The sequence below is a fragment of the Oxyura jamaicensis genome, chromosome 6 (genome assembly GCF_011077185.1).
Source record: "Oxyura jamaicensis isolate SHBP4307 breed ruddy duck chromosome 6, BPBGC_Ojam_1.0, whole genome shotgun sequence".
Taxonomy (NCBI): domain Eukaryota; kingdom Metazoa; phylum Chordata; class Aves; order Anseriformes; family Anatidae; genus Oxyura; species Oxyura jamaicensis.
In genome coordinates this window covers 2,889,372-2,915,527 of record NC_048898.1, presented here as the reverse complement: position 1 = coordinate 2,915,527, position 26,156 = coordinate 2,889,372, and the positions used below count along the sequence as shown (strand labels likewise).

The 26,156-nt window shown below is 49.3% G+C and overlaps 1 protein-coding gene across 1 annotated transcript; it reads left to right on the top strand.

Annotated features, from left to right (window-relative positions):
- The first annotated feature begins 1,992 nt into the window (after nucleotides 1-1,992).
- On the top strand, nucleotides 1,993-25,344 carry OIT3 (oncoprotein induced transcript 3). The gene is made up of 9 exons (XM_035329895.1): nucleotides 1,993-2,263; nucleotides 5,902-6,276; nucleotides 6,752-6,862; nucleotides 9,839-9,961; nucleotides 12,704-12,826; nucleotides 18,079-18,239; nucleotides 18,766-19,181; nucleotides 22,893-22,992; nucleotides 24,403-25,344. The coding sequence occupies exons 1-9, from the start codon at nucleotides 2,200-2,202 to the stop codon at nucleotides 24,592-24,594; spliced, it is 1,665 nt and encodes a 554-aa protein (XP_035185786.1). The 5' UTR covers nucleotides 1,993-2,199; the 3' UTR covers nucleotides 24,595-25,344.
- Nucleotides 25,345-26,156: the final 812 nt, after the last annotated feature.

Genomic DNA, 26,156 nt, shown 5'->3' with positions numbered 1-26,156 from the left:
CAGAATAACAAAACAATGCTGATGGAAGGCTTGCTTCTGCTCGTTCTTATTCCAGAAGACTTGGTCTTGCTTTCTGTGAATGTTCAGAGGCAGCACACTGAATCTTTTCCAGCTTTATACTTTTTTCTTCAACTATCTAGTTTCAGTGATGTGGGACAGAGTCAGCAATGAAAATGCTGGGGCATCTCTGTCTTTAGTCCCTTTGGGTAACTTGAAAGGGACTGTTTGTGAGAGCTTTGAGGCTCGAAGCTGCTGTGATGCCACTTATTTCTTTATGTTAACTACTAGTTGTCAGTCACACATAATTGTCAAAGCAGTGCTCATGTCAGCCCTAATATACCACTTCCAAAATAAAAGCAGCTGGTAATAAAATGGTTCCGAGAGAAATATACACACCTCTAACATAAATAGAAAATTAAATTCAAACCTGTCAGTTTTATTTACCTAGAAACTCGGGCATGAATCAACCTCTGAATGAAAATGGCAAATATAACTTCCCCTGCCTTGCTGTATTATTCTGTGTTCAATTTTAGTTTCTCTTCTGGGAATTCACATCATTCACCTTCTGAGGGTTATCTGCCGTACTAGCTTGGTGGAGTGAATGTGTTCTTCTTTCCTGTTGTTGAAAAAACTCTTCTGGTACCGCAAGCTGTCAGCACAATAGAACCACAAAGATTTTTTTTTGGTGGTGGGAGCCATGACAGCTGCTTTTGTTGTTCACTGTAATCATTCACTACTGAAAAAGGCTCTGCCGCTGGGGTGGAGCACGGTGTGCTCCGCCACCAAGGGAACACCCAGGCACAGAGAGACCAACCGCTGAGAAATTTCTATCATGCACAGCGTAGGTGCTCCATCTCCACAGAGCAGCCACATACCCAATTCCTTGTCTCATGCAAACTTAAAGTGAAAAGAACAAAGCCGTTTTTTTCCCCCCACCGAGATTTGAAGCAAGCACATCAACCTTGACATTCTTCCTTATACCAGCCTGCTGCAAAAGTGGGGGGTGAAAGGGAAAGGAGGAAATGGTTTGATTGTGCCATTGCTGTAGGGTTAGCTGCGCTCAGCTGATGGAGTCCTTTCTGCTTGCAGATGATATTTGGGGTAAGCTGCACGACCCCTGGTCAGAAGCAGGGAGGGACTTGCCTGTGTACAGATGTTTACGTGTACGTACATATTACAACAGATTTTAATCTAGTGTTCATAGTAGGAGCTACGGCTTAGTGGGAAGAAGGGAAAGATCCCTTTGTGCTCGTTCACGTTGTCCTTGGTGTATCTCATTGCCAACCGTGGTGTTTGGTTTGCCTTCGTAGAAAACAGATTTCAGAAAGCTGGGGGCTGGTGTGGCCATCTCATCTGTAGGCAGAGCACGTGGTCCTGACCACGTGTTTGAACAAGCAAGGCAGAGGTTCTCAGTGACTCAGTTTTGCGTGGAAGGTAATTCAGTACTGGCGGGTTCCTTGCCCCCCCACCCCCCCCTTTTTTTTTAAGAAGACAGAGACATAAGACTACTGTAGAAAGATGCCTCTGTCTTCGTTTGATAATCTCCGCGATGGTTGGGTTATGTGACCAGAAGTGGAAAGGGTCTTTGTCTAACATCAGAACAGCTTGCTTCCTTGTGGGGCACCAGCCCTTCACTTTGACTGATGTTCCCATTGTAGGCCTAGTCCCAGCACTCGTTTGCAATCTCTGCTCAGAAGGCTCAGTTCTCTGGCCACTATTTCCTGCAGTTAAAGCTCCCTAGCTGGCGTTTGCTGACTGTAGGGGAGCCATGAAGTCGTATGACTTGGGGAAGGAGCAGAGATAACAATGAGCACCCGTCTGCTCCTCTCTTCCATCCCCTCGGGATGTCCGGGTGTCCCCTGGTTAGAATTCCCCTCCAGATAAGATAGCAGAGGTGTCACCGTGGGGCAGGCAGGCAAGAAAACAATAGCGAGTCAAGTCCAAAAAACAAGATCGATCAGTAACTGCACCTCTGTTGTCAGTAAGGGGCAGAGCTGCTCCGGAGAGGTCAAGGCTGGTGTTGTACCCCACATCCCTTCAGCTTCTTCCTCTGATAAACTTCCACATGAGCTATCCCAGTTGCTTTTCAGAAAGCTTGGGGTCAGAAGCTGCACTGAGGGGAAGGCTGCAAGAGCCACAGCGTGTGCAAGGGCTTCCAAGGCTCTGTTACTCAAGTGGTCTGCGCCTCGTTTGAGTGGGATGTTCCAGTACTTGTTTTTCTGCCTCTGCTTTGTTGTCCAGCTGCAGCCAGTGTCTTCGATGGGTGAGTGAAGAGGCATCGCCTTCTAGCTTATTCTGTTCACCACCTTTAAGGTTGGTGCTGACCATTGGTGTTCTTAGGTGACAGACTGGGAGATGTGAGAGAGATCCTTTTTCTTTGAGTGTGGTGTGAAATTTCTTCCAGGTGGAAAGGTCTTTGTCACGGAGCGTGGTGCCTTCCCTACTGGGAGAAACTTCACGGCTCAGCGCTGGGGGATTTTCTTCTCCTCTAGCAGGAAAGACTCTAAATAGCTGTTAAGCTACTTTTTCACCGCTTCCCTGGTAAATCCGAACTGAATTTAGAGTCATAATGCAGTGCTGCTTGTTTCATTGCTTATTTGTGCCAGAGCAGACCTCCAGTACACAGTGCACGTAGGATTAATCTCTGGAGAATGGTGGGCTTATGAATGCTTGCTAGAGCCCGATTTGTCATCCAGTATATACGTTAGCATGTCAGCTAGAGAGCTAATGAGACCATCAAGATTACAAATCGTAAAGCTTTACTTGATGGCTGATGCTTGTCAGCCTGAATTGCTCAGGCCACGCAAAAAGTGTTGGGGAGGAAAAAAACTGAGCCATGAAAAATGGAAAGGACTGGAGACAGTTGTATGTCTTGAGCAAAACCCCAGTGCCTTCAGCCTCTGGGGAGAAGAGAAGAGAGGTTGATTGGCTGGTTCTTTATTACTGTGGAGTTTCTTCATAAGAACTCAAATTACTTTTCAGTAAGCTGTGGAGCTTTGTGTCTGTGGGGAGGTTGGCCTGGGGCAGCGTTGGCAGTCCGAGGGGAGCCATGCAGGTCTGCGGTGCTCTGAAGAGCCACGGCTGCTTTTTCTGCTTGTCTACCTGCTCTTCAGGCCATCCTGAAGCTCTCAGAGAAGTGAAAGACTGGAGAGGGTGCTACCTCATTTCATGAAGCGCCTGCTTCCAGCTCCCTCTGATCCATTGCATCTTCATCTCAGTAAATTTTGTCTTTAAATTATCTCCTGTCTGTTTAGGAGACAATGTGATTTCCCAGCATGAGTGTTTGCAGAGTCTATCTACAAAGGATATTTCATAAAGTTAATTATACTGCATAAAAGCTAATGAGAGTGTGTGTATTTTTGGTGCTGCCCAGCTGGGAAGCTGACAGGGCATTCCTTGCTTTGCCTCGTTTGCCTTTTAACACAAAAAGCTTTTAATCTTACTCAGTGACTCACCCTAAGGCCGTACCAAATCATGTTGTGGAAGCCAAGAGCGTTACACCGAGGGAAGCCCGGAGGAAGCTATTTTCAGCTGTGTGCAAAGAAAAGGCAGGACCAATCTTTTCTGGTCTTGAGAAGTCAAGTGAGCTTTTGGAGAACAGGATCGAACAGCACTGCTGCTGTTTGTGGGTAAGGGCAGGAGACAAGGAGAGGCAGGTAAAAAAAAGAGAGCTCATGAAGAAATGCCTGCCAAATCCCAACAGACTGCTGCAGTCCTCCTTCTGCTCCTCAGGAGACCTGTGGCGAGAGCAAATCTGCTCCTCTGCATATCTCATGAATTATGGCACTGGAGAGCACCTTTGTAACCCAGAGCTGCTCTCCCTGCGCCAGCTTGCAGCTCTGCAGCACTCTTGTGGCTACAGCAGCTGCTCCTGTCTTTTATACTGCATTCGAGGGCAAACAAAACCAAACTAAATGTGTCTGTGGCCGAGGACGGCACAGGAGTTTTAGTCTAGAGAAATGCTGTGTTTGTGGGGAGGTGCAGGGCAGCATGTCAGTGAGGCAGATGTTTACAGAGGGTGCAGCTCACTAAGGGTGACTTGAAGTCCCTGGTCAGAAGCACATAAACTTCCCATTTTCAAGTCAGGGAAGCACATCAAAATACTGAACCAGGAAGGTTTGTCTGCATGCAGAGCATTCTGGTAGAAACAACACAATGTGTCCTCCCCACCCCAAACTGCATCAGCTATTGTTCAAGCAAAATAAGAGAGAACAGTTTTAGAACTTGAAATGTGATGCAGAAAGTACAGTGTATTCCAGGCTGCCACCAGTCAGAATGATTGGGTTTATTAGCCTGCTTCTAGCAAATGATAATCAAGTCTCCTTACTCAAGACAATATTAGCATTCATTTCACTTAATAGGGAATAGTTAGTCACAGGTAAGTGGTGCTTAATCAGGTATTAAATGTACGTGGAAATGAAACCTCTGGGCTTGTAGTGAGGAAGCTGCCAAATCAGGGTTAATTAGGAGAAGACTGAAAATGGAACGAACACTTTAATTCTTCATTTTTTTTTCTCCCTGTGCTATTCTTCTGTAGTAATTATTTGCAGAAAGTTCAGAAAGGGCTGGAAAAGGAACACGCTCCTTGAGCCTGGTGTGAACCCACCAAGAGGTCCACGTGTTTGTATGTTGCCCTCACAAACCAACACTTCACTCACAAACATCTCCTGCGGAGATGGAGAGGGTTTGTGGGCTTGCAAGGAGCGTGACTGTGCAGAGCTGAACATTTTGAAGGTCCTGATTCAAACCCTTGAGCTCTCTAGTTTTTAAGATAATAAATAAAGAGATATGGGGAAGCTGTGTCAAATGCAGGGAGGCAACATCATCCCACAAAAACATAATAGATAAATCATGAAGGTAGGCAGCACTGGGCAGAGGGAGAAGTGGGTGATGGAGTCCCTGCAGAAGGCCAGGGTAGTCCTACGGGGGGCAACTGTTTCTCCCTCTTGATCCACTGCAGCATTTTCCAAACTAGATGGATTTGAGTTACAGCTCTTTACACTCACCGTGGTACAAGCGTACACAGCTATACAAGAGACAATGAGGAACAGAAATCCAGTAAATGGAGCAGGGTCACTTTCTCCTACCTCACCTCTCTTGGTTCGAGACAGTCTGCTGGGCTATAGATCAGCTCCAGTGTGACCTGGGATAGGCAGTTCTTATATTCTGCTGTTTAAAATTGTGCCCCAAAATGAGTAGGGGCTGATAAATTACGCTTGCAGATTACTTGCAATTATATAGGAGTCTAATAACTGAAATTGCATATTTTCTTTCTATACGCCTTAAATATAACGTTCCTGTCCTGTGTCATGCAGGTCACGTTTTAACTGACGCTTTGCAGGGTGATCTCTGGCTGTGGTTATGGCAACTTGACTGTGAGGGCTGAAACGAGCTGTAGGTGGATTTTTAGAGAGGCTGCGTAACCTGTTTGAACCCTTGTCCTCTTCTCCAGGACATCACCAGTCACTTTGGGAGGGGCTTGCAGAGGCTCAGTTAGCACTTGACCAAAGGGTGGATGTCCTGGGCTTGACCCAGTGCTCCCAGGACATACTACTTGTGGTAAAAATCACTCCTCAGACCTCAAGTTTGCTTATATGTATTTTTTTTTCCTGTCGTACTCTGCAGCAGTTAAACAGCAAGTCAGACTGTTGCATAATGGTGTCAGAGCTCAGTTAGTTCACTCCTTCCAAACCACTGAAGCCAAGCTGTCAGAATTTTCGATGAGGCAGTTAGTTAGCTGGTGTTGCTATCTCACCCCAGGGATCTCTATCTATCACAATGGTTCTGTTAAGTCAGGAATAGAAAAAGACATATTTTTTTTTGCGTTCCTTGCAATTATAAGTCAGCAACTCAATCTGTATCTGCTAGATGTTCTCTCTTGTGTCTTGCTGCATGTCTCAGCCCTGGACCCCTGCTCTGCCTACATCAGCCTGAACGAGCCCTGGAGGAACACGGATCATCAGATAAATGGCTCCCACGGCCAGCCCACGTGCGACAGTCAAATCGACGGGGAGTGGTATCGCTTCACTGGCATGGCTGGCGACGCCATGCCTACCTTCTGCATCCCCGAGAACCACTGCGGGACCCATGCTCCCATCTGGCTGAACGGCAGCCACCCGCGAGAGGCGGATGGCATCGTCTCGCGCCAGGCCTGCGCCAGCTTCAATGGCAACTGCTGCCTCTGGAATACCACGATTGACGTCAAGGCGTGTCCGGGAGGGTACTACGTCTATCACTTGACCAAGCCCAGCGTTTGTTTCCACGCGTACTGCGGGCGTAAGTAGCTGCAGAAAGCTCTTTTCTGAAACCCACTCCTCCCCGCAGGGCAGGAAAGGTAGTGAGGATCCAGACACCTGCAAGAGACTGACTGATTTTTGCTTTCTCACCCAGAGCACGTCAGGTGATGCAGCGCCTGCCTACACGGCGCTGATCAGCCCGCTTCACCTACGTGAGTCCCAGCCTTCAGTCAGCTAGCGGAAAGCTTCCATAGCCGACCTGGCTGCAATGATTTAATGCTCACTGTGGGCCCTGTGGTTTGTCTTGGCACGCTACCAAAGCCACAATTTGCATCTCTGACTTACAGTAATTAAACCAGATTGTTTCTGATCAGCTTCAGCAGTTCGGCTTCCTTGTTGTGGGCCAGCTCTGTGACTGATGGACTGGCTGCAGGGCGTGAGGCTGACGGTACAAATGCAATATTTTCATTGCATGCTCAGTGGTTTGTGTTGACAATACTCTTGTTATGCCCTAGATTTTTATGACATCTGTGATGTGGTGGATTGCCAGGACTCCTGCCTGGACACCAGTGACTGCACGTGTTCCCTGGGGACAACGCTAGGACCTGACGGACAGACGTGTCTGGGTAAGTGCAGAAGCAAGCTGTGTCAGTCCCTGACACTTCCTTTCCATTTTGTTTTTCATTGCTCACATGTCAATCCCCTGTCTTTAAAAGCAGGATTTAAAAAAAGTATGCTGGATGAGTTTTCCCCTTGCTGCTTAGAACAGGTCCTTGACTCTGTAAGTGGCTCCTGATCCCTCCCCACAGGGTGAGATGCAACATCCCAGGGCTGAATGCATTCTGTGCTCCTGGCACCGCAGTTAGAGGCTGGATTTGCGTTGGGCAGCATGGCACTACTCAGGGGGCTGGCACTTGGGGGCTGTGCTGGCAGGGACCTGCACGGCCAGGAGGGGTGGAGGCAGAGGGCAGCATGTGAGAGCAGAGCAGGGGAGGTGGGCTTCAGGAATCTGGGAGGGAATCCCCATCAGCTCCTGAGGAGAGGACAGCAGCTGTTGGGCGTGTGGTGCTGAGCACCTGGGCTGCGAGGTCTTGGGAAGAAAATGGTCTGTGGGGCAATGCACGGGGCAGGGAAGGGGTGGCTGCGGGGGACCTGCAGATCCATGCTGATGGATAGGAAGAGGTGATGGGGGGGGAGGAAGGGGTGCTAACATCTGTGGGAAGTAGGATCTCATCTTTGTCTCCGAGGATTGATTTGGTGGAGAAGTTGAGAGCAGAGCTGGTCCAGGAGGCTGTGTGGCAGATGAGTTTTTTCCATACGGACTCTAGCTGACAAAGCAGGCGTGGGTGGTTTCTTTCTTCACACTCCTCTTGTCTGTGGGCATCAGGGTAGGGGCCACAGTTGTTGCAGTCTGTGGAAAGAGCAGCCTGCCCCTGCTGCAGATTTATGCTTGCTCACACTTTCTACAGAGTGGTTTTGCTAAAACTGCTCCATCTCTCTGCAGCCAAGTGACTGTAATTTGCTGTGAAACTGACTTTGCTCTCACAGCAAATTAAAAGCATCTATCGGCTGCTTCTCCGCAAGACCTGCAGGCACAAGTGCCCTTGGCAAGCAACAGCACTCGATAAATGTGTGGCAGGCTCAGGAAAGGCCTGCCTGCACGTGCTGGCCATACCTTCATCCTTCTGAGGCCAGGTGGGGCAGGATTTCTGCACTGCTGCTTCTCCTCACGATAAGCAGATGGCACAACGGTTCAGCTGTAATAATCACATCCGTCTACCTGCCTGCATCCTCTCTCATCATATGGCTCAGTTTTCCTTCTACCGACTTTGTGTTGTGCTGAGGAATTGCACATTCATGCCTGCTTTGAATGCAAGCCCGCCAGCCTTCCAAGGAAAAGAAACAAGTCCGTGTTAGCCTTTCCTGTGCCTTTCCTCTATGGGGAATGTTCTCCCCTTCCCAGCTCTCTGGGAGCTGAGGATGCAGCAGTAACGCGAAGCAGCTTGTGTCTGTGAACCTCCCCTGCGCGGGGCTGACTTCTCTTCGGTGTGTTAGATGCTTTGAATCCCGCAGTAGAAGTGCTGATCCCAATTTCTGTTGTCATTCGCAAACTTACCCACGGGTTAAAATCAGCTCCTCCGTTTTGTAACGGAGCCACCAGTTCCACTGGAGGTGAATTGCTGGGTACAGCCCTTTCCCAAGCCAAGCTCTAGGACGTCCTAGCAACATTTCTGAGCCTTTGCTAGCAGCCCTTTTGCTGTTCACCCTCTGTTTTTTAGCAGCTTTAGTTTTGTTTTTTAGAAGGGAAGTGTGGAGCCTGTAGAGTTGTGGAAAGGGAAGTGTTTGTGTCTCTCCTGGACATGCTTCCTCCCTCCCAAGGCCGGGTAGCAGACATTTCTTTGGCTAAAATACTCAATTCCTGTCACCTGCGGAAGGAGCCGCCACCGCCGGCTGCAAGCTGCAGATACTGTCTTAAGTCTGGGACCTCTTTTACCTGAGAGAGAGCATCTCTGACCTGTCTCTTCAAGTGCTGTTTGTCTTTTCTTGTTTTTAAGCTTCTGACAGCTAGTAAATGGTAGCTCCTAAGCTGTTCTGGTGAAACCCCATGTGAGCAGTGATTGATAGCCTCAGCATTCTGGCCCGCCTGTGAGAAATCATCAGTTTTGTGGCTCAGCGATAGCAATGGCTGCACCTCCCTCTCTCCTGTTTGCTTCACTTACTGCACAGAGATTAAATAAGGCTGAAGAATGAGAATCTCAGGGAACAAAGTACTTTTCCAGAAAAAAACAGGTAGATGGACATAGAGGAACTTTAACCTTTAAATAGAGAAAATCAGGAACAGTTTTCACAGCTTTACCGAGAGACTCAGAAGCATCCCGTGTTCTTTTTCCATTAACAAATACCTGCTTCTGTTCTGCGAGAGCACTTGAGCTGTCCGGGGCGGGGAGCAGCCAGAACCAGGGCAAGGAGACAGAATGCTGAAATTTCTCAGGATGTGTTTTTCTTGGGGAAGCTCCACGGAATTCAGTATGTGTTTTGGTTTGATTTCAGCTTTGTTTATATGTTTACAGCTGGTTTTTATTCTTGTGTCTTTATTTTGAAATAAAGGTTGAATCATTTGAAGTTGCTACAGGGTAATTGTACACATGTAGCTCAGTAGCAGGTGTGATGCAAAAATAGAAGCGTTTATTTCTGACAGATTCTGGTATTCACCTGCTTTCACCATAAAGGGAAGTCATGTTCACTCCGTTGTAATGTCTTTGAGAAGGGTGGGGAATGGTTTAGGATGAGAAGATAAATGAAAGCATGAGCTCCCTCAGGATGTGGAACTGGTTTGGAAGTTTCCCAGGGGGACTGTGTCCATCTGTACTCTGAAATGGCTGCTGCATGCATGCTGCTTTTCCCCATGACTGCTTTGCTCCTGAGCTAGACGCAGCATGACAAAACACTGCTGCTGTCACTAGACAGAGGTTTTTATTGCTTAGTGGGATATCATGGGGCTAGGAAATGGACCCCACAGCCCAGCCAGCGCTCCCCCTAGCAGCCCCTTTTTGCCAGATGCGTCTACCAGCGGGCACGTTCTGACAGTTTGCTTTTTGCAGATGAAAATGAATGCGAGCAGGGCAACGGAGGCTGCAGCGAATTTTGCGTTAACCTGAAGAACTCCTACCGCTGTGAGTGTGGGGTTGGGCGCACGCTGGGAAGCGACGGGAAGACCTGTGAAGGTGAGGTTTCAGCACTGACGGCCTGCTGGGAACAGCGTAAATCATTCCCTTTCCCTGGCTGTGCGAGTTCTGTCTTGGCTCCTTGCAGCTGGGATGAAATGTCACTCATATCACTTCTCTGCTTGCCAGCGGTACTGCTACTGAAACAGCCTTGATTAAGCAGAGAGGAGCCTCCTGGATGCGCTCCCTGCCTTGTTCATTTCTGTTGGGATTTGCTTGTGTTTTTCTCTGCAGGGGGAAAGGCAGCAGTGCGTCTGAGAGACTGGCTGTCCGAACAGAGCCACTTACTGCCGGAGGTGCTGGGGTGTGGCTTGGGGGATTTATATGACAAGCATGGAGGGGAAGATTTAGCATTACTCTTCTTTCACAGCTGGCATTAGGTGTGGGGTAACATCATGAGATTAGGCTAGAGTATGAGGATCTCTTTGCCTCCCAGGACAGACTGAGGAGAGAGGGAGCCCGTGTGTGAGCAGAAGGCAGAGTTAAGATGAGGGCTGCATTTGGCCAGTTTGTTTTTTGTAAGGGATTAGTCGTGGGCTCTGCTGTACGCAGCTACTGCAGTTACCTCCCAGTAGTGGCACGGCAAGGTAGAAAATCCTGGAAGAGTTTAGACTGGTGGCTTGGCAGGGACTTAAAGACCAAACTGTTGTTTTGGGCTGTTGTCACTAGCAATACACAAACATCTTTGGGCAGGAAAAAAAAACAGCAAATCCTGACTGGTGCCTGACGTTTTCTGTGGTCAGCCCAAGCTTGTTCATAGAAACTGTGGGGCCTCAGACAAGACAGCTACCAAAGTGCCTCACTTTGGAGCCACCTAACTGCCAGAACTGCGTACATCTGCAGCCTGCATGCAGCCTTACATTAGCTGCTGAGGGGCGGGCATCCGTGCTGCAGAGAAAGAGAGGGGTGGATATTTTGGGGACTGGCTACCACCCCTCTTTATGGTACACTGACAGATAGTTCCAAGCTGTGGGTTTTGTTCCTTTTTCTCCCCTTAGATAGAAAAGCACCTTTCATTTCACTTTTGTGAAAATGTCCCCTCCAAGCTCTGTTAATAAAACATCAGCCATCCAGACAACGACACTTCCCCAAGGACAGCCGCTGCGCAGAGTGCTCCTGGAATAGTTGTTAAGTTGTATGAAGCCCAAAGTGATCAGCAGGCTTTGTCCCTTCCACATCCAGCGCTGAGCTGCCGGGGTGTCACATAAACCAGCCGTGCTGTGTGGCAGTTTGTATTCTTGAGCACTGCACACTTCTGACAGGGCTGGAATAGCCTGCGCTTGGAAACTCATTTGTTTCTGCTGCTTCCAAAGTTGGAATTTAGGGCCTTTGATATATCATTTAATTTCCCCTTCTGCAAGAAGGATGGTGCTTTCCATGAGTTTAACGTTGCTGCTGGGGATTTTTACAACCTTGTTAGTGAGCTGTATTTCTGAAGATGTGCCCTCAGCTTTGTGAGCCATTAGAGTATGTGATCTGCTTGTGAGCCACTGCACAGCTGGTGCTGAAAAGAATAAATGCAGGAGGTTTAGCTTGATTACCTGAGCTGGTCAGACTGAGTAGGGTTAAGTGTTTCCTTTACAATGCTTTACCCGTTACTTTGACTCACGTGGAGCGTTGAGGCTGTTGTTTTCCATGCAATGTGTCAGATCGAGTATGGGTTTTCCGTTGTTTTCTTTACATTTCAGTCAAAGCCACACAGTCATTTTGTGATGGCAGGCTTAGGGAGAAATATTTTGTCTTTGTGATTCATACACGTTATAGTTACTCCTATTTTGCTGAGAACATCTAGCAGTATTCATCACAGAGGGTTAAAAAAAATCAATTAGGGAAGAATATTGAAAACAACCACCCCCTCCATCCATGATATATTCTTCAAAGAAAATCATAGAAGACTGCCAACAACTGGAAATGATCTTATTTCCTTTACTTTTTCAAATCTTCAGAGTATATTTGGATGACCCTTTCAGACTCTTCTGCAGCTGTAGTGGCTGGGAATACGTGTTACATAAAAATTCAGATTCTCAAAGAACAGCCTCACCTCAGTGTAAGAAAAACCATGATAAATCCCACAATTAGCTGTGCTGCACTCTCTCCTCTGCACTTTAGATGGAAAAATTTAGGAGTGGAACCAACTTCACACCATGAGCTTGCATCTTTCTGTCCCTGTAATAATGCACCTTTGAGAGGAAGCCTCTAAGCCAAAAACTCACTCTTAAACAAGCAAAATTCCTGCTAAATAAACTCCTACAAGCAGAATTTAATCCTCAGGTTACAAAGGGGATGCAGCAGTATCTGGTATGCCACCACATCATGTCTTCCCTCTGCTGTTCCCAGCTGGGGATAGGAATTGGCTGCCTGGGAGTCTGTCCTCCCTGAGACATTTGTCCCTCACCTTTTTGAGGTAAGAAACAACATAACCACTTAGATTTAGAGAATGTCTTGGAAGCTAGGAAGGGCCAAGCTGAAGACTGCCTATTCAGCCTCTTTGTGTAAGTCAGTTACAGCACGTGATTTATTTTGGTAAGCTTTTTCATGGAATTCCTTGTTGACTTCATGATGAAACAGCAAACCCAGGAATTGGACGATTAAAAATAGGTTTGCGCTGCATCTTCTTGGAAGCAAACTCCCACCACGCCGTTGCCTTCAAGCTCTGTGCTGGTCACGCACAGTCAGTGAATGTGCTGGGGCCTGCATAGCCTCCTGTGGAGCAGGGGGTGCTGATTTTCCTGTCTTTTGCAGAAATCGAAGGCTGTCACAATAACAACGGAGGCTGCAGCCATACCTGTATTGAAGTGGAAGACTCGTACCAATGTGAATGTCCGAGGGGACTTGTTCTGTCAGAAGACAACCACACTTGCCAAGGTAGGTCAACAGTTAGGAGACCGGGCAAAGAATCCTCCTGACAATCTGTGGTCCCTGCACATGAGAAGCGTATTTGAAGGGACTTTTCCTCTTGATTTTGTTGTGTTCTGTTAGTCTCTCCTTTTCACTTTGGATAATGGAGCTTTGTCCTGAACGACAGCCCAATCATCCAGAACTGACAGCCCGGGGACATGGCTCTTTTTAACAAGAAGAAGTACACAGGACCCAGCTGGGTGCATCTTGCATCACAGGCGGGTTTGGCAGTGTTCGCTTACAATTGAGATTGCTTAACACCTCCCATTATATTGTTCTGCTTCAGCTGTGCATGCCTTTGCCAAATTTACACTACTAGAACTGAAATTTTCCATGCCTCAAACCGGGCTTTTGAAATTTCAGCTGAAGTGGTTCAGTCACTTCCAAGAATGAAGTTAAAAGAAAAAGGGAGAGGCATTTTTTTGCCCAGTTTCTCTGTAGCCACTCCAGTAAGCATTCCCATGCCTTGTAGCAAGACACTAGTAAGCATTCTGGAACTAGTAAGTAAGCATTCTGTAAGTATTCTGGAATACTTATCCTGGAAAACTAGTAAGCATTCTGGAGCTAGTAAGCATTCTGGACACTAGTAAGCATTCTGGAACTAGTGCCTTGTAGCAAGACACTAGTTCTGTTACTGGTACTTTTTTTTTCTGCTGTCCCATGGCAAAGTGCTCAAGATTGCATCTGACAATGGACTATTGCTGCTTCTACATAGAGGCAAGGGCAACACTGTTCTTGGAAGGCGTCCATGTGAAGCCTACTCCATTCCTGCACACCAGGAATGCACAACTCACATGCATCTATGGCATGTGCCTGGAAGAAACAGGTTCTCTTTCCTGGGTTGCAAGAGCTGAGTGAGATTTCCTGTGCAAATACCTCCAGGCTCCCAGGAGACAGTCTAGCTCGAGCAGTGAGCGCAGGGAGCAGAAGGTCAGGGAGGAAGGTCCTGAGGCTATTGAGTTAAGCAGAGAGTCTGTAGCTGCTCATGCAGTGACTTCTTATAATCCAGGACTTGCATCCAGGAATCTTTTGGGCCTCATAATCCTACAGGTAGCTGACCCTCTGAGGTGCTGAAAGCAACGAGCAGCCTGCGTCTTACAGAGATGTCTACTATGATCCTCTGCTGAAGGGGCTAAAGTTCAGAACTGCGTGCTGAGAGAGCAATGTGGGTGCACAAAAGGCAGGCAGAGGTCATGTTCTCCGTTGGCCTTGTCTGACTTACCAGGCCACTTTGTAGTCCTGGCGGGCACGGCACCAAGCTGGAGAAGGGGCATGCCCTGGTAGGGACAGACCACGCTGAATCTCCGGTGGTCTGATGTGTTACAAACTGCCCAGGCATCGCTTAGAGGAACAGATCCAGACTTCATGGTGGCCAACGCAGCAGATCTGCCCCAGAGGGGCTGCTGGAATCATTCTACTTGGTGCAGTTTCTGCTCTAAGCTTTGTAGAAATTCAAGCCATACAAGGCTAATTTTGTAGTCATATAAAATTAGCACAAGCATTAGAGGAAAGACAGGTATTTATATGTATATATAATGATTCCCTTCCCTTTCAAGAAATGAAAGGGATTCAGCAGTGTCTGGTTTATCCCGTGTGCGTGTGACTGTTAACCCACATCACAGGCACGGTCCTCCGGGACAAGGGTGGCCGGTGGCTGTGCAGGAAAGGAGGCTGTTTGGCTGTGGGTGTCCTGGGTAGGAAGGTGTGTTATGAATGATGTAGGGGCGTCCCTGGGAAGGAGCAAGCCTTGCCGTTGGGGCAGCTGGTTGTTCTTCTGGAGTGCCACATCCCAGCCTCGCTCCCTTGGGAGTGACACAGGAACAGTGGCATCTCCTTATCCCCTTCTCTCCCCACCGCTCAAGCACCTAAGTGCTTGGAATTGCTGATGTAGCAGAAAAAGACTTGCCAAGAGCCTGGAAGAAAGTGCTGCAACTGCAGAGATCCTGTCTTTGCTGCCCTGCAGGCAAAGCTAAGGCTGATGGCTGCCTGCAGCAGGGCTGAGTTGCCCTCTGCTGCCTGGAATCTCTGCTTCGGCATTTTGAATTCATTTAGGGTGCAACCTGAGCTTCCTCTTCACACCTCGAGTCTGTCCTCCTGTTTCCAGGGGTGAGCACTGCGCCCTTGGGATTCGGTGCTGCTTACTGCTCCAGCAGAGCCAGGTGGGGATGGGGATTTCCAAGAGCTGTGATTATTCTTGTTGCATGAAGGTGTGACTGATGGATACAGGCCAGAAAAGAGCAACGTTCTTCAGTCTGGCTCCCCGAGACAACCCCAGCAGGGATAGAAGGCCACACATTTCCCAGCCAACGTTTCTCCTCCTTTGGAGGCTGTTAATGAGACCGGCAGCGCTGCCAGGTGCCGAGCTGGGGCTCGGGATATGACATCTCATCAAGCAAGATTGCTTGTTCTTTTGCATTTCATGAATTTATGTCCCTATCCAGTGGTCTGCAGTTCTGAGGAGATACGACAGAATATATCTGGAACTGTACCACACAATTCTTTATGGCATCTCATCAGGTTTATAGCGATACAATTAACGGTGCAGGGCAGGCACAGTAGCCTGGAGCATTGGATCTGCACCTTATCAACCCTCCCCTGCACTGCCTGTACTTTCAGAACAAATATTAATCTCCCCCCCAGAAATCACAGCCTGGGTTGCCGTTTTCCCACAAGGATCCCAGCCAGCCATACCACCTGGAGTTTTGTAGACCACCTTCGTGCCCCACCTCTTTTTGAAGTGTGACGGTGAAATGCCTTTCTCCTCTGCAATGTCCAAGCTGTGCGTGTGTTCCACAGGGAGTGGTGGTGTAGCTTACTTGTGTTTGTAGGAGTGGTTCAGGGCTCCCCAGCAGCAGGGAGCCTGTTCTGCTGAGAAAAAACGATACAGCCTGTTCTACTGCACAGAACGATAGCCCCTGCTGCGAGCAGCTGTTCTTTGAGGGGCTGGATAAGGATCAGGGTGCCAGCTGCTGGCAGCAGTGTAAGCACTGGCCTGGCCACAAGCTTCCCCCCGTGCTCAGGGTACCTTGCAGTTGTTCAAGGAGTGTGTCAGCACTCGCAGATGCTCTGCGTGAGGGTGAGGAACCGACCTGTTTGACTGGCATAGCCTCAGTGAGGAGCCTCCCAGGCTGCACTGAGCCAGGCCGGGGTGCACCTGTGACAGCAAGACAGGAGAGCGCAGCTTCCTGAATGGATGCAAAGATCTGTGACTAAAAGAGGGTTCCCTGGCACCCGGGATTACTCATTTTTGCTGTGCGTCTCGGTCCTGGCAGTCAGGAGCTCATCCCCTGCTCTGGAATAACTCCTGTGTGTGATCACCACTGCCTTGCCAGCTCCTCGTCAGCCACCCTGCATCCTCGTCGTCTGTCCTGGGGGAACCAGGAGCGCTCAGAGCTGAATCATGCTGCCGCAAACAGTCTCTGCTTGCATCACAACGTGAAGCTGAGGGAATGGAAGCACGGTTCCTAGTATTGATTACTCCTCGGTGTGCAAATGTCTAATGCGGTTGGAATTACATTACTTCTGAGGAGTTTCCCAGAGCACTTTGCTCAGCAGCGGTGAGGGAGCTTGAATCACAAGCAGAGCTGCTCAGGAATAGCCACACCTGCTTTCATGCACTTGATTCTGTGCCTAGGTGGTGGGAGGCACATGGGCAGTGCCAGAGCAGTGGTTAAACAGCGCAGTTGGTTCTCCTTTCTTCCCTTTACTGCCAAAGACATTTAGAAACAGATGCAGCACGAACAAAAGTAGTGCTGAACTCTGCAGAACTGCAGTTGGGATCCAAACCCTCTTGCCCAGAAGTGCGCCCTTACGAAAGCATTGAGTGTTTGTATTCAGCAAGGAGTCACTAGAACAGCGAAGCTCTAAACCCACATCGAGCCATTCCACTCTCCAGGGGATATTCTGTCTGCATTGCACTGCCTTCTCCAAGTCCCTTCGTCTCCTTGTGAGCTTTGCCATTTGACTTGCTCAGTGATTCCCACTTGCCTTCTTCTGTGGGTGGGGGAAAAGTTCAGGTAATTCTTAGTTCATTAATTTCCCATCCTAACCCAGTAGTGTCATTAGGAGAGCGTATTGCTTTGGGCACGCTGCATAGATTTTAGCATATCACCTTGAAAATAATGAGCTTTAAAACAATGTATTCCCTCCAGATACACAGTAGCTGTTACAAGTATACTGGCTGGGACAGGAGAATTTTCTTTTGGAGGGGGGCAGGTTTTAGAAGTGTTCCTTGTGTCCAAAATCCATCATCCTAGATTATATAAACTTGATCAGAATTAGGGGGACACAGATCATGGGAATGTGAAGGATGGGGAGTAGAATTAATTTTAAGGAAAAGCTTGGGGAGCAAGTATATTTGCAGAAAGTTTTGTCATGTGATTTTCAAATACATTAAATGATAATTCTAGAGAGGGTTTATTTTTCTGGTTCAGAAGGGACCAAAATACAAGCAACAGTATGCTTGCCCTCTGTCTAACTGAATAGATATGTATCCAGCCAAGGAATACGTGTAATGGTTACTTCTATATTGGAAGTTATTTCCCATTCTTACCTTTTTCATACTGTGCAGTCTGTGCAGTTTCTCCCACTTCTTATGTAGAATTTACATGAAAAATAAAGCTCACTTGGAAGTCTTTTACGAAAATTAAAAGTAGTTTGGTAAGAGGTGGAAGGAGCTAATTGAGTTTGTCAGAGCTGGGTGTGTTGCTCATAAAAATATTGATTATTATGTCATTTTGAGATGCTTCCATTTTGGCTAGGCATCCATATGGAGTCATTCTGCCTTGTTTTGACACATTCTGTGTTTGATGTAAAACCTGATAAAGGGGCTTAAAAATGGCATTGCCTGGGGTGTTGTGAATTTGATAACTGTTTCTGGGAAAGGCTTTTCCCAGGACAGCAGTGCTGGGGATAATCAATCAGACCGGTGCTGAGCATAAAGCGTAGCTGGAAATGCTGCATAGCTGAGTTTCTGCTGCTGTGTAGCTGTCATCAGCGTCTGCTTTTGTGGCAGCACTGCACCAGAAAACCTGGGGCAGAGGTAGCTCAGGAGGTCTGTTGCATAGGTGGGAGTTCAAGATAGGTACTTAAATGACTCCAGCAAGATAGAATTATAAATGCAACATACGATCCCCCTTTTTTCATATTAATTGATACAGCCCTTCCCCAGCACCCTGGGAGACGTGCAGTGCGGACTTATTCTGGGCCTTTTCTTGTAGTTCCAGTGCTGTGCAAGTCGAGCTCTATTGAGGTGAGCATCCCAAAGGACCTGGTTGGAGGCCTGGACCTTTCCCTCATCAACACTTCCTGCAAAGGGGTATCCAACGGCACTCACGTCAACATCCATTTCTCCTTGAAGTCCTGCGGCACCGTTGTGGATGTATGTACAACCATTGCTGTCCGGCCTCTTGGGATCTCTCAGATTTGGGGGCTTGTTTCATGGCCTCTGGGGAAAAAAGTTGCATCAGCATGGGGGTGCAGGCTCGCCTACTGCTTCACAGAGGTGGCTTCACCATCGTCCCGGTGTGGAAAAGGCCAGTGGTGCCGTTCTTGAGCCTCCTGTTGAGGCAGCATCTGGTCCCAGAGCATGTTTTGGAGGTTGCACTGGCATCTGGACAGGAACCAGAGAGTGCCTTTCACCGGGTGGGTGGCAACTTGGAAGCCAGCTCCCCTGCTTGGTGCAGGAGTCCAGTGCATCCAGGTTGGCAGCAAACTGGCAGAGGCCCTTGGGTAGTAAGTGAAGATGAATATCGCTCTAGTTGCAGTGGATAAATTCATAAGCTCTATTCGCAGTGGCTCTTTTATGTCTGAGTTTCCTGCACAAGATAAATTCAGCTGCTGATCTGACCTCAGAGAGGCCTTTCCCAGTGACCTCCCCTTTCCTTTAATCCCCTTTTTTGCTGCAGGTGATAAATGATAAAATCATTGCCACCAATCTGGTGACTGGCTTGCCAAAGCAGACTCCAGGGAGCAACGGGGACATCATTGTCCGCACCAGCAAGCTGCTGATCCCAGTGACCTGTGAGTTCCCGCGCCGGTACACCATCTCCGAAGGTTACGTGCCCAACCTAAAGAACTCGCCCTTGGAAATAATGAGTCGCAACCAGGGCATCTTCCCCTTCACTCTAGAGATCTTCAAAGATAAAGACTTTGATGAACCCTACAGGGGTGCCCTTCCCACCCTCAAGCTTCGGGACTCTCTGTACTTCGGGATTGAACCCTTGGTGCATGTCAATGGACTGGAGACGCTGGTAGAGAGCTGCTTTGCCACTCCCACCTCCAAAATCGATGAGATCCTCAAGTACTACCTGATTCAAGACGGGTGAGTTCACTGTTCCTTTCCTTGCTGGCTCTTGGATGGAAAGTGGCAGTGGGCTAAGTCACATTGCCTGTGTGACCCGGGAAGTGCTGTCACTTCTGCCATATTCCTTGTAATCACCAGCAGCCAGCACCCACCCTGTCATGCTGGGAGAAAGAGTGGAGGGCAGCAAGAGAGGGTGCTGCAAGTGCAGCCTTTATGGGGCATCTTTTTCTGTAATTAGACCTGTGGATAATTGACTTGGCTCCCGTAAAAGAGAGATCCTTGTTGACGTCCTCTTTGCCAGCCTGCAGCTCCTGGTCGATCAGCAGTGCCCCAGTGGCTGTGCGCCACTGCCATGCAGCTGCCCAGGAGCTGGAGGAAGTTTCTTAATTTTTTCCTAGAGCGTGCGCCAGAAGACTCCGTGGCTGGTGCTGGCTGGAGCTCCAAGAGCTCCCCGTGCTCTGCTCTCTCCCTGATGCCTGTTATCAGTGCAGCGATCCCCTGGGGAGGACCCTAAGCCCACTGGGGTTGGTCTGGGGGCAGTGATCTTTCCAGGAGGTGCTAGTGAAAAGCTCAGGGGTGATCTGGTCAGATCAGAGGTTGGGGTCTGCTCTGGCTGCTAAGGTGATGCCTGTTTCCAGGGGCTCCTTGGGGTGGCAGTGCCGTGATGCCACATCGCTTGTGGCGTGTGCACCCAGCAGTGCCTGGCAGCCCCACCAGACAGCGAGTCTGCTCTCCTCTGGGCAGGAAGGTCCTGCCAAAGGCATACTCGAGTGTCAGAGCCACCGGTTAAGAGACTGGGCTCGTGTGAGCCCTGTGTTCTGCCAGCCAAACTGTCTAATAAGGACAACAATTGCTTCCTTGGCTGCCAGGCTGAATCGCCCACTGTCGCAGCTGGTGATGACAGGTCCTGTGCGACTGTCTGGTAGCAAAAGGGAGAACAGCACACAAAGATACTGCTTTCATTTCTCTCTCGCAAGGGTTTCAGCATTACTTGCTCTCCCTCCAACCGAGGCTGTGGTCAGTCAGTACGTGACATTTCGGGGGTTTGTGAGCAGATTTGTAACGGGAGGGTTGATTTATTGACTCCCTGGCTGTCCCTGTGGACCCTGGCAAACTCAAGGCTCCAAACATTCCTTCCTTTCCCACCACGAGTAAAAATGATGGCCCTTCAAAACAGCAGCCAAAACCTGAGCTGAATAGAGATGAGAGGAGGCAGAAAATGCCATCTCTTTTATTTACCGCAGCACTGCTTTGAGGAATTACACAGCAAGCAGCCAGGACGTTTCTGGTAAAGGAAAGTTTTCCTCCTGGTGGGAAAGGCAGCAGCAGCCCCTTTGGTGCTGTTATCCTGCAGAGGGCATTAAAACTTCACCGTAGGGAAAGCCGGGCTGGAGGAGGCTGGCTGGAGCTCCCATCCAGCCTGCTCAGCTCCCCGGCCATCACCACATGCCCGGTGCCCCGACAGGGCAGCCCCCGCGCGGGGCTGTAGTTAGGTACTGCTCGTTTGGCCCAAGGGCTAACGATGTGCTGCCGGGGCTAACCGGAGCTCTTTGGCTCTCGCTGTGCTCGCAGCAATTAAGAAGTCAAATGAGCTACAAGCTCAGTCCGTGCTACAAGCAGTTCTGCCATAACCCTGTTGCCTTCCATCAACCCAGCCCCAAAAGCCCAAGGCAATAAAGACGAGATTTTTAAGTCAGTTTGATTGCCTAGGATCAGATCCACAGGAGTTAACTGCAGCTGAGACTTCCGGAGGGACTGTTTAAATTTGAGGGGCTATGCTGTAGGCTGAGGGGTGGGAAAACTCCTCTCGTACTTTTGTCCCCCTTAATTCCCTCCCGTCTCCAGCTGGCAGGATGTGCCACCCCTCAGCACCTCTCCCGCAGCTGTCGTGCCCCCCCTGGAAATCAGGATTTTCCCAGTGCCTTGTCCACAGGCTCTGTACTACGCCGTACTGCTGCTAGCCCAGCCAGCCCCCAGGCAGCCCTCTGGCTTCTGCCCTTGCCCTTCCTCTTTCTCAAAAATAAATAAAAGGCACTGACCCGTGGCACGGGCGATAAGCACCGCAGCTCCCTGGGGCATCCAGAGCGAGGTCGTGTCACTGAGGGCAGTCCCGTGTGAGCTGATGTGGGCAGAGGCCGCTGTTTATCTATGCACAACGTGGTTAAGGGGGCTCCCTTGCAGCGCTCATCCCGCTGTGCTGCCCCACGTTTGCAGCCTGGGTGCTTCCCGTGGTCCCCAAGCCCTCCTCTCTGCCCTGAGCCCCCCAGTAGGAGGGTCAGAGCAATGCATTTGTGGCAACCTGCGGTAAGACGGACTCAGGGGCGTGGCAGGGGCTCTGTGCATCCATCCCTGGTTCCTCCGTGTTCGCTTTTCCCCCTCCCTACCCCAGACTGGTAGGTTTCTTGCAGCCAGTGTGGAGAATCTGCAGAGAAACCGGGCATTAGGGGTCAGTTTGAGACAGTATCCAGGAGCCATCACAGTTTATATTCTGACAAACAAGAATGGGCCTCAGGTGACTTTGTCATTCTCCACAATCGAGTGCCTTTAGGAATCTACTTTTAAAGCAATTTTCTCCTAAACACCATCTAACATTTGGCCTCAAGCTGGAGGATCCATGTCACCTTTCCTAGATGCACAGTGTTGATTTGTCAGCTCCCTGCGGATGCCTGTGTTTGCGTCCCAGGCAAGTTTGCCTCCCTAGGCTCAGTCCAACGCTTAGCGCTCCCCTGACCATGCACTGCTGTTGTGCACACGTAGCAGAGGGGCAGTTCTGGAGGAACTGCAGCAGGCTGACCCACGGAGCCCAGTCCGTCGAACAGCACGGAGATTTCCAAGCACAGGCTCTAGAGAAAGCAGAGGTACGTGTAGATGTGGGCTTTGCTGCTCTTTGCTAATTGAACCTGTCAAGCATCAGCATTTCTGACAATGCTTTACCTATTTCTGGGGTGGAGATGGAAGCTGAGCCCCTCAGAGCACCTAGGGGATTGTGTTAGCGGTAACTATCGAGTCACCATAACCTTTTGCCTTGCTGCTTCTCTGTCAAAATCCATCTAGGCTTTAGTAGTTGATAAGCAGACCAGACCAGAAATGCGACCCTTTATAGAAGTGGTTTATTTTCTTGCCGTGCCGTGCCCCTCTGCATGACTGTAGCCTAGTACTAGTGATGGAGAAGCCGAAGTTAAGAATTTTAGCTGTAACTAGAGCTGACCAACCAAGCCCAACAGGAAGAAAATGTACATGGTGTAAAGCAAAGTAGATCTGATGTTTTGTGTTTGTCTTCTGTGATACCTCAGTAACGTGGGTGAGGGCTTCAAGCATAAATTCCATGCATATATGTGTGTATAGAGAAAGTACCCAGTGCGGCGTGTATCACGGCTCCACTGATCACCGCAGACTGTTGCAATAGTGAATTGAGAGGAGGGTGAAATGAGGACAAATTTGACTGCAGCTCTCTGGCAGTCCCTCTGCCGAGGGGACTGGGCCACGTCCTGCCAGCTCTCTGCTGCTGAGCTGTTCTTTGTCTGGAGATGCTATTATCATCGCTGTTGTTTTCCCCATCATTCCTGAATTTTCTCCTGTGGCCAAAGAGGAAGTAACATGGATGGTAGCTTAGCTCGAGAGAGCCAAGCCCTCCTTTCCTTTCTCTGGTTTAATAGGCTGGGATGTTTTTTGGTCTCTCTTTTCCATTTCTGGGAAACCCATTAAATCCTTTCTCTCTGCTTTCCTCAGCTGCGTTTCTGATGATTCGGTGAAACAGTACACGTCAAAAGACCATCTTGCCAAGCATTTCCAGGTTCCCGTGTTTAAGTTTGTGGGCAAAGACAACAAGGTAAGCTTAAAACCCACCTCTCAGACATTGCATCAGCCCTGATCTGACCGAGGAGTCTCAGCACAGAATTGGCTGTATTAGAGTACCAAGAGGAGGGATGCCTGGCTCAAGGCAGATACTGACTATTCCAGCTGCTGTTTCTTTCAGGAACTTGACGCAGGTACTTTAAAAGAGAGTGTTAAAAACAAGTAAATTTGAAATAAATATGAAGGGACAGCCATCGAACATAAATGGTATAGCAAGCTAAAATTGTTATTGTTTCCAGTGTAGTCTTTGGGGGGTCCCTGGTGTGCTGGGAGAGCAAAGTGTTTGTGTTTCCAGTCACCACCAAAGAGAAACCCAGGCAGTTAGCCACATTGCACAGTGTCCTGTCTTTAAAACAAGATGATTTATAGTTTTGAATCTCTTCAACCTTCTACCTTCTCGGGCTGTCTGAACAGATGCCCCTCAGGTTTCCAGATACGAGGTTTCCAGGTACTGTTTAATTCAGTGTGAAACCAGGCTGCCCAGGCTGGTGGCAGTTTGGGGCAGACGCTCTGTGACAGCAGGACAGCAGCAGGATAATGCCATCTTCCTAAGGAAAATAGCTTTCCTTTTCTGTGCTGGGAGAAATCGGGTCTTTCTGTCACTGTTGTTATGCTCAGCCAATGCTGCTTGCTCCAAAAGGCATAAAACTTCCTCTCCAGCCCCTGCAGAGCCTCAGTATGGTTAAAAAGGATGAAACCTTCTAAAATTCACAAATTTTACTTGGCTGTCTGGTTGACACTGCTGCCTCCATGTGCGTCCTCCCATGCAAAGGATTTTGCTTCAGACCTCACCGTTGACCAACACTCCAAACATTTGCTTTCCTAGTCACGGCTTGCTTCCTGTCCTTGTCATTTAGAGGGCAGGGAGCAGCAATCTTGTCGCTGACTGCCTTGACTGTGCTGAAAGAAAGAGCAGCTGTCTCCCTGCCCTTCGTGCTCTCCTCCCCTCTGCTGCCAGTTTTAACCCTTCATCAAGCTGCATTTTCCTCCCTTGCCCATCAGTCTCTTGCCTCTATGTTCCCCAGCTCGTCAAATTCCCTTGCACGTTTCCGTCATCCATCTCCCTGTGAGGCTTCATGCATTCTTGGTCTTCTTCCTGGCACGCAACTCCTACCAGTCCACGTGAGCTCTTCCAACCTTATTCCTGGTGTTCTCATCCCTTCATTTCACGCCTTCACGTTCCCTGCCTAGCCCTTGGTAAGAGGCAGACTCGGTGCTCTGCGCAGATCTCGGCTGGGTGCTTTGGAAAACGTGCCCCCCCCAGGCACACGGGAGAACTGATGGCTCGGCCAGCGTGGCTGTGGATGGCGGTGGTGGATCGGGAGCTCGCTGGGGTGGAAGCGAAGGGGCTGTTCCCTGTAACTCACGCCTGCTGTCTCTCCAGGAGGTGTTCCTGCACTGCCGCATCCTCGTGTGCGGGGCGCTGGACGAGAGCTCCCGCTGCGCCCAGGGCTGCCGGCGGCGGGTGCGCAGGTCAGCTGGGAGAGAGGAGGAGGAGGAGGGAGAGGAGGAGGCCAGTCACGTGGCAAAGCACATCCTGACGGGCGGCCCCATCAGAATTGACTTTGAAGACTAACACCCATCCCTTGGAACAGCACCTCCACCTGAGACCAGCCTTTCTTATCGATGCCTTCTTTCACGGTGGTCTGAGAAAGGAGAGGTGTTTGGCAAAGCCCCACTCGTACCTCAGGACTTGTTTCCCTAGCTGCGTGCTGATGGTTTGTGAAGCAGGCTCGGCACACAGCCTTCTGCAGAACAGTTTGGCTTTACCTCTGTTTCTCTTGGTTGAAGGGACCCTGTTGCTTTTCAGGCTTGAAGCGTTACCCGACTTTGTCTTTACCCACAGGCTCCACAGGACTCTCCATCCTGGACTAACCACGTTACTCAAGCCCTTCTCTCTTCAGATGATAAAAACAGTATTGTAGCTGAACATGTTTGCTCTGCAGTTCTGTGAGTGATGCTGAAGCTTTTGGGTGTGCTGTGATTTCGGATGGCCATTAATAAAAATACGTATAAAAATATATATCTTGTAGCGTGCAAGTCCCTGGGAGCTACGAAGCAGTTGTCAGTACAGGCAGCTAAAGCTCAGGTCTATCACAGGCACATCTTAATGTTATTTTTAAATAGCAAAAGGTATTTAATAACTTTTTTATTGTCTTTTGATAATTGCATGCAGTTTAACAGTGTTTCTTGTTGTATTTAGCATCTCATTATTTTTCTCTCTCCTCTCCCCCCACATCCCCAAGCAACACGGTGCCTTTTGTAAGTGCTGGAGCACCTTGACTGTAAGAAAAAGATCATTAAAAATCTATAAACACCTGCCCCCGAGCATGCTGCTACCGAGTCCGTGTTTGAAAGCTGTAATGGATTACCCTGGACTAAGAGGCTGTGGCTCTGACAGAGGGATTTGAGCATGGCACGTTACAAACGACTGCTGTAAACGTGGATGGTTCTTGGGACAGGGTTGTCCTCAGGGAGCCTGGTGGCAGGAGATGTGGCAGCATCGTCTGAGTGACTGTGCGTGCACAGCCTCCTGGTGGGGGAGAACTGTCTAGAGACACAATTACGGTGACAGTGGCAACACGACGCTTGTCAGGAATCCCTTTGGGCCACCAAACTCCTTCCAAGGAAAATAAAATGGATGATCAGCTTGGGGTCCTGTGGGTGTCACGCCGGAGCAGGAGTGCTGTGTGGTGAAGGATGAGGAACGCGGGATGGAAGGCAGGAGGCACAGCGAGCAGCGAGGGACGAGGCGAGAGAGGCAGGGCTGGAGAGTAAAGGTGGAAGGACCTTTCTCCACCACTGGCTATGGCAGTGCAGTGGAGTCGTGGGGTTTTCTGCAGGAAGTTTCATGGTGTGCGGGTTCAGAGGTGTGCTGGAAGTCCCCCCCTAGTCTGCATTGCCAATTTGCTGCTTCAGTTGGAAGCAGCCAGATTGCTGCCAAAGCCAAAATGTATTGCTGCTCGCAAATGGATGGGGAGTCTATGTGAAGGGACCATTTAAAAGGGAGGCACAAATCACCTCAGCAATATTCCATTTCGCAGATTTATTTCTGCTGGTGCCTGACATTTCCGTGACGAATGGGCATTTGATGGGCAGGGAGTTCCGTGGTTTTTCTAAACGGCTCCATGGCTGCTT

Excerpts from the sequence above, each read along its gene's own strand:
- OIT3 (XM_035329895.1), top strand. The coding sequence starts at position 2,200 with ATGTTCCAGTACTTGTTTTTCTGCCTCTGCTTTGTTGTCCAGCTGCAG. Across the intron at positions 6,277-6,751 it reads TTTCCACGCGTACTGCGGGC|ATTTTTATGACATCTGTGAT; the intron begins GTAAGTAGCTGC and ends GTTATGCCCTAG. Across the intron at positions 12,827-18,078 it reads AGACAACCACACTTGCCAAG|TTCCAGTGCTGTGCAAGTCG; the intron begins GTAGGTCAACAG and ends CTTTTCTTGTAG.